This window comes from Triticum urartu, chromosome 6A (assembly GCF_056163025.1).
Source record: "Triticum urartu cultivar PI428250 chromosome 6A, HENAU_Tu73, whole genome shotgun sequence".
In the NCBI taxonomy this organism is placed as follows: Eukaryota; Viridiplantae; Streptophyta; class Magnoliopsida; order Poales; family Poaceae; genus Triticum; species Triticum urartu.
The window spans coordinates 543,436,337-543,444,174 of NC_141878.1; the positions used below are offsets into that span (position 1 = coordinate 543,436,337).

The following is a 7,838-nucleotide window of genomic DNA, read 5'->3' on the forward strand; positions in this document are numbered from 1 at the left end:
TAATTGGAAAATACATGAATTGTCATCTTGAGCACTGCATTATTAGTATGTGCGTTCGATTGTGCGCATAAAAACGTAGGATTCTTCACATGAGGTTAAAGTGCATGAAAATTTGCATATGAAACTAGTACAAATTGAATCCTAAGAAAAAAAAACTATGTATCCTAATCCTACGAATCGAATAACTGACACATTTTTCCCCGCAAGGACCAGAAACCTCAGGAATCCCTTGAGCTGGTGTGTCTGGACTCGCTCAAACCTTCCATATGTTTTGTATCGATTTGTCAAATTTCGAATGTCCGACCCGCTGCCCATTGTCCGCAGACATTTGGCAACTCCCGTTGGATGACAAAAAAAAAAAATGTCCGGGCCATCCAATCCAAACACTTAGGTGCGATTTGGTGATCCATGTTGGTGAGTCGCCATTAAATCTATGGTAGTGCGAACTGGCGAACATTCGCTCGGAAGAACTTGCCAGAAAATGCATTCACAACCGTTTGATCGAGATCAATCGGCGACAGTTTTTTAAAATTTGCCTTCTCTATCGTGAATTGTGGCCTCCAAGCCAAGAGGGTGCTATATAAATGTAATGTTATGTGCCATGCTGCCCATAGTTGGTCGGCTAACGTACATAGTTTTAGAAGACCACATTTTCTATTGTTGCGCTGTCTCCGAGTTTTAAGCAAACCAGTTCAAAAGGTTATTTGATCACTCGTCCGAGCTTTTCCAAGGTAAGAGCATCTCCAACAGGCGCCTAAAAAGAGCTCCGCGCACTAAAATTTTGTTTTTTTAGACGCCGCACTGTAGCGCTAAAAGTTTTTAGGCGCGCGCTAAAAAACGCTATCACGCGCATCATATTTTGGGCTCCGGATTACGCGCGCTTCACAATTTGTACTGTGTGTTTTTTGTGCGCGTGTTTTTGGGCGTCTGCAAAAACAATGTTGGCCCCGACGCACTAAATATGCTAAAATGGCGTGCTATGATTTTTATTGGACGTCAAATTTTTGTGCGGCCGTTGAAGATACTCTAAGGGAAAAGACAAAAGAGACGGGCATGCTGTGCTGCTAGGACATGACTGGACTGGACGGATCCGAACATAAACTCACATAGAATATGCAGTGATCATATGCTAATTAATACTCCAGCAGTCCACTAATCTCCATTCTCCAAGCTCGGACTAAACAATCCGCGCAAGAGGCGAGCGCCACGTTCAAACTCCACGGTAGCAGGTCGTCGTCCATTGGCATCTTGATTATTTTGCGCGCGCCCAGATCCCGGCGCGGCCAATGGCGCCCCTCCGGCCCGCCCGGGTCAACTCCCCCCGCCTCCATGCCATCGTCACGTCGACTCCGGCGCCCCCATGAGCCGACCGCTTCGCCTTGGCCATGGGGAGACCCTCGCCGATCCGCCCACACCTCCTCCTCGTCCTCCTCCTCGGCGTCCTTCGCAGCGACGCCGGCACGGTCCGGACGGAGCTCGTCACGCCGGACTTCGCGGCGTCGTACCTCCTCTTCATCGACACCCTCGGCGTGTTCCTCCGCTCCAGCAGCGGCGCCTTCGAGGCCGCGGTGCACGGCCCGGCGGGGCAGCAGGACCGCTACTACCTCGCCGTGCTGCACGCGCCGTCCGGGACCTGCGTCTGGGCCGCCAACCGCGCGGCCCCCATCACCGACCGCGCCGCGCCGTTCCGCCTCTCGTCGGCGGGCGTCTCCGCTGAGGACGCCAACGGGACCGTCGTCTGGTCCACGCCCCCGTTCGCGTCCCCCGTGGCCGCGCTCCGCCTGGCCGATTCCGGGAATCTCGCGCTGCTCGACGGGCAGAATGGCACGCTCTGGCAGTCCTTCGACCGCCCCACGGACTCGCTCGTGTCGTCGCAGCGGCTCCCCGCCGGCGGGTTCCTGGCGTCGGCTGTGTCGGCCTCGGACCTGGCCGAGGGGGACTACAGCCTCAACGTCACCGCGGCCGACGCCGTTCTCACATGGATGGGGTCGTCCCTGTACTGGCGGCTGTCCAACGACGCCATCTCAATCAAGGACCGCGAAGGCACGGTCGCGTACATGGCCGTGAACGGCACAGGGCTATACCTTCTAGCCGCGGACGACACCGTCATCGTCCAGGCGACGATGCCACCTGCCGGCCTACGCATCGTCCAGCTGGGCGTGGATGGGAAGCTTCAAATCTCTAGCTTCGCGTCGGCGAACTCGTCGTCGTCGCCCATGGACGGCGGCATCGTGGCGCCGAGCAGGGGATGCGCTCTTCCGCTCTCGTGTGGCGCGCTCGGCCTCTGCACGCCCGACGGCAACGCGTCAATCTGCACGTGCCCGCCGCCGTTCCCCACGGCGCACGACGACGGCTGCGCGCCGTCCGTTGGCTCCACATTGCTGCCCGACGGCTATTGCGGCGGCAGGTCGGCGACCTCGTATCTCAGCCTCGGGAGTGGCATTGCGTACTACGCCAACAAGTTCTCGCCGCCGGCCATGGCCGGCTCCAACGCGTCGTCGTGCCAGGCACTCTGCAGCAGCAACTGCTCCTGCCTCGGCTACTTGTACGACTCCTCCTCCTTGTCTTGCTACTTGGCGCAACACCAGCTTGCTTCCTTCATCAACACCAACGCGAGCAACGGCGCCGGCATGTCCGGCTACATCAAGGTGCAGAGCTCGCCAAGGTCGTCGTCGGACAGCTCGTCTTCCAACAAGACACTCATCGCCATCCTGCTCCCTACCATCATCGCATTTCTGCTCGTCGTCGTCGTCGGCGCGTTCGTCATCGCGTCACGGCGACGTAAGGACGAGCAGCGCGTGGGGAGGCGCGCTTCGCGGTCCAGGGACGTGCAGCTCCGGCGGCAGCGCTCGCCGGGGTCAGCCTCGGCGCACCTCGTGCGCGATCTGGACAACGACGACGACGGCGATGACGACATCGTCATCCCCGGCCTCCCCACCAGGTTCACGCACGACGAGATCGAGGCCATGACCAACAGCTACCGCACCAAGATCGGCGCCGGCGGGTTCGGGGCCGTGTACAAGGGCGAGCTCCCGGACGGCTCGCTGGTGGCTGTGAAGAAGATCGAAGGCGTCGGGACGCAGGGGAAGCGCGAGTTCATGACGGAGATCGCCGTGATCGGCAACATCCACCACGTCAACCTGGTCCGCCTCCGGGGATTCTGCACCGAGGGCCACCGCCGGCTGCTGGTGTACGAGTACATGAACCGCGGCTCCCTCGACCGGCCCCTGTTCCGGCCGGCGGGCCCTCTGCTCGAGTGGAAGGAGCGGGTGGACATCGCCATCGGCGCGGCGAGGGGGCTCGCCTACCTCCACTTCGGGTGCAACCAGAGGATCATCCACTGCGACGTGAAGCCGGAGAACATCCTGCTCGCCGACGGCGGGCAGGTGAAGATCGCCGACTTCGGGCTCGCCAAGTTCCTGACCCCGGAGCAGTCCGGGCTGTTCACGACGATGCGGGGCACGCGCGGGTACCTGGCGCCGGAGTGGCTGACCAACACGGCCATCACGGACCGCACCGACGTGTACGGCTTCGGCATGGTGCTCCTGGAGCTGGTGCACGGCCGCAAGAACCGCAGCGAGCACGTGAGCGACGGCGGCGGCGAGGACTCCAACTCCTCGAACGGCACGGCGGGCGGCTCGTCGCGCGGCGGGAGGAACGACTACTTCCCGCTGGTGGCGCTGGAGGGGCACGAGGGCGGGCGGTACGCGGAGCTGGCGGACCCGCGGCTGGAGGGGCGGGTGGTGGGCAAGGAGGTGGAGAGGATGGTGAAGGTGGCGCTGTGCTGCCTGCACGAGGACCCGCACACGCGGCCGAGCATGGCGGTGGTGGCCGGCATGCTGGAGGGCACCATGGAGCTGGGCGAGCCGCGCGCGCAGGCGCTCGGGTTCCTCCGGCTGTACGGCCGGGGGTTCGCCGGGCCCTCCGAGGGCAACGTCATGAAGCAGGCGATGGTGGGCAATCGCACCCGGTCGGAGACGACGATGACGACGATGAGCGGGTGGCCGTCGTACATGTCCTCGTCGCAGCTGTCCGGCGCGAGATAGCGCCATGGGCACGGTGCTCCTGTGCTAGAGGTTGTACTCCACTTGATCATTTTGGTTGATTCCTTGGTAGAACAGAGGTGGATTGGTCTGTGAGATCTTCATCTGTATCTCTGCAGTTTTGCTGTATTGTGCTCTTTGTCGTCAGTTTTTCATTCAGAGTAGATGGAAATATGGATCAGGAAGAGAATTCGAACGAAGATGGAATGGGGTTTAGCTAATTCTTGGTTGTCTTTCTGCTCTCCAAATATTGGAAGAACATCTTGTATGCTGCAAAAGAGATTGTCCATAATTTTTTCCCTCGGCTGCTTGATGGATGAACTTAAGTTTATTGGGCGGTCCATATGGCTTGGCTTGTCTCTGTGGATTTGACGGTGCTCATGCGCTTCAGCCGAGGTGCTCTCGTTAGGGGTTTCCTTGCGATGTCAATGTGGAGGTTGATTGTCGTTCCATGTTTGGTATGTTTCTCGGGCTGGGGTTGCATGTTGTGTGAATAGTCCCCAAGTGGTTAGATTGTATCGGGTTCCGTCAGATTTTTCGTTAATTTTTTAGGCAATTCAATTCTCTTTTGCTCAATTAATCGATGAGACGCTTTGAAAAATAATAATTTTCCCTCGCAAACACACATCTAAACGCGCCTCATTTTGTATTAGAAGCAAAATATCCTACTTCAAAAAATAATTCGCTTTTGCTCAATTAATCATGAACATTTTTTTAAACTCGTGAACATATTTTAAATTATGAACATTTTAAATTTGTGAACATTTTTACAGATTTTCAAACATTTTAAAAAATCATGATTTTTTTAATTTATGAATATTTTATACTATTTCCAAACTTTTTTAAAACTGTGAAAAAACTAAACATTTTTGTTGTAGCCGCGAATATTTCTAGAATCGCCGAACATCTTTTTGGAAATTGGTGGAACAAGTTTTGGAACTCACGAACATTTTTTGAAAATGGATAGGTATTGAAATGATCGATATAGTTGACTAGAGGGGGGGGGTTGGGGTGAATAGGCAAGCAACAATTTTTACCTTTTCTTTATCAATTTAAACTTTGCATCAAAGTAGTTTGTCTAGATATGCAACTACGTGAGCAACCTATATGATGCAATAAAAACAAGTACACAAACAAGCAAGGGATATAATATAAATAAGCTTGCACAAGTAAAGGCACGAGATAACCAAGAGTGGAGCCGGTGAAGACGAGGATGTGTTACCGAAGTCCTTCCTTTTGAGGGGAAGTACGTCTCCGTTGGAGCGGTGTGGAGGCACAATGCTCCCCAAGAAGCCACTAGGGCCACCGTATTCTCCTCACGCCCTCACACAATGCGAGATGCCGTGATTCCACTATTGGTGCCCTTGGAGGCGGCGACCGGACCTTTACAAACAAGGTTGGGGCTATCTCCACAACTTAATTGAAGGCTCCCAACGATACCACAAAGCTTCACCACAATGGAATATGGCTCCGTGGTGACCTCAACCATCTAGCGTGCTCAAACACCCAAGAGTAACAAGATCCGTAAGGGATGAGTGAGGGAATCAAATTTCTCTTGGTGAAAGTGTAGATCTAGGCCTTCTCAACCAACCCCTAGAGAATGAACAAGTTTGACTGGCTAGGGAGAGAGATCTAGTACCATCTAGCGTGCTCAAACTCGGAGAAGAAGACACCCCTTATATAGTGGAAGAACAAATCCAACCGTTATCCACCAACTCAGCCTGCGTAGCACGGTACTACCGCACCGGGGACGCGGTACTACCGCAAGGGCACACGATACTATCGCAGGGCCCCACGGTACTACCACCCGAGCAGCCGAAACCAGAACAACCCAGATGCAAAGAAGCAGAGGGAGGTAGAACCGTTGGCGCGGTACTACCGCTACCCCTTGCGGTACTACCGCAAGGTAGGGATGATCCAGATTTTGGGAAGGCACGGACATATAAAAATACATCCGTGGCAACTTCCGCTGAGTTGGGATCTATGTAAAAATCTGACACGGTAGTACTGCAAGCTACGAGCGGTACTACCGCGCGGGGTGCGGATGTAAAAAATTACATCCGCTCCTACTGCCGTGCAAGCTGCTGAGTCTGGCCAGAGCGCATGATACTACCGCTCCAAGGAAGCGGTACTACCGTGGGCACTTGCGGTACTACCGCGCCAGAGGCCGGTACTACCGCAAGGGCCTGCGGTACTACCGCTCCTAGGAGCAGTACTACCGCATGCCCCAGATCAGCAAACACGACATTTTGCATAGACAAGAAAAGACGGAGGATGCTCCAAAGTGTCAAAGGAAAGGCGGTGTAAAGGAGTAGACGTGTACGTGATGATTCCACCCAAACCTTTCCAAAGCGGACCCCCTCTTTATAGTACAGCTTTCCTACGACTCAAATCCACCAAAAAGAAATTTAGAGAAACGCCATCTTCAATAGTCTTCGAGGGGCACCAAATCGTCTTGTGCCTAGTGATGAAATGTCTGAAATACTCAGTGCACACGATTAGTCCTCAAAAGCATTGTCATCAATCACCAAAACAATTAAGGGATAAATATGCCCTTATAATCTCCCCCTTTTTGTTGGATTGATAGCAATACGGTATTTGCATAAAGGGAGATAACATAGATCATGGGCAAACCCCACACCTCTAAAATATATACGGGCTCCCCTAGATGTGTGCTATCTTAGATGAGTGCTTTGGACTGCGCGGCACACATACTAGGATCAACACTCCCCCTATATTTTAGAGACAAGGCATATCTTGCAACAATAAGGCTAACACTAAGCAAGATAGTACATATGAGCATAATGTAAATAGCACAAGATAGCAAGCTCAATAAGGTACGATAGAGTGCATATGTCTTACACCATATGATCGAAAGATCTCACAAGCACAAACCAAACCAAAGCAAACGAGGTTCAACGGAACGAAAGCAAAGCGACAAGATGAAACACGACTCACAACTCGCAAATCCCACACTCTCTCCCCCTTTGGCATCGAGACACCAAAAAGGTAGAGAGGACACCTACGACACAAGTGGTGGCTCAAGTGGAGTAATCACTCGCACGCTCCTCGTCAGACTCGACAGCTGGGACGGTCTCCTCCTTGTCCTCCCCAGAATCAGTCCACCTGTAGCTCTGCTTCGTCATCCAGGCTGCCTCTGGCGTGAAGACCCTCTCAGATCCGCTGGATATATGCTCGCCAAACGTCCTCAAGATCCGCTTGTCGTGGCGGTGACTCTCCTTCTGAGCAACATGAGACCGGCACTGCCCCTTGGCCTGCATGCAGAACAGAGCCTTCATCTTGTTCTTCAGCTTCTTAGCCCAAGAGGGCTCAGAAGATGAAGGCGAGTAGCCAGCAGAGCTATCCTCATCAACGTCCTCCTCCTCAATCTCATCTGCATCCACATCCATCTGAGCAGCCGCTGCCTCAGCATGGATAGTAGTGTTGGCCCACTGGGGCTTGACACGGAGCTTGATGGGCTCATGACAAATCCAGTCAGGGCAAGAAACTCATCAGTGGGATTGAGCTTCTCCCAAGTCCTCGAGATCAACAGAAACAGGTAAGGTCCATAGATGGGTACCTCACGGGTGAACACGACAAACCGAAGTTTGCATCACATGATATGTGAGACATCAAGTGGTTGAGTCTGAGAGAGACGCGCCTCCTCACAGATGAGCATCATGTCCACAAGATAGGCATGCACTTTGTCCTTGTCACCAATGCGGGGAAAAAGAGAGTTGCAGAAGACACGATACATGATGTCGAGGAAGGGGTTCAGCACCCACGTCTTCTTGC

At 53.9% G+C, this 7,838-nt stretch overlaps 1 protein-coding gene across 1 annotated transcript; it reads left to right on the plus strand.

Annotated features, from left to right (window-relative positions):
* The first annotated feature begins 1,152 nt into the window (after positions 1 to 1,152).
* LOC125514867 (G-type lectin S-receptor-like serine/threonine-protein kinase At5g35370) lies at positions 1,153 to 4,384 on the plus strand. Its single transcript, XM_048680235.2, has one exon. It carries the CDS (start codon positions 1,386 to 1,388, stop codon positions 4,044 to 4,046), a length of 2,661 nt encoding a protein of 886 aa, XP_048536192.2. The 5' UTR covers positions 1,153 to 1,385; the 3' UTR covers positions 4,047 to 4,384.
* Positions 4,385 to 7,838: the final 3,454 nt, after the last annotated feature.

Coding starts and splice junctions, on each gene's coding strand:
- LOC125514867 (XM_048680235.2), top strand. CDS start 1,386: ATGGGGAGACCCTCGCCGATCCGCCCACACCTCCTCCTCGTCCTCCTC.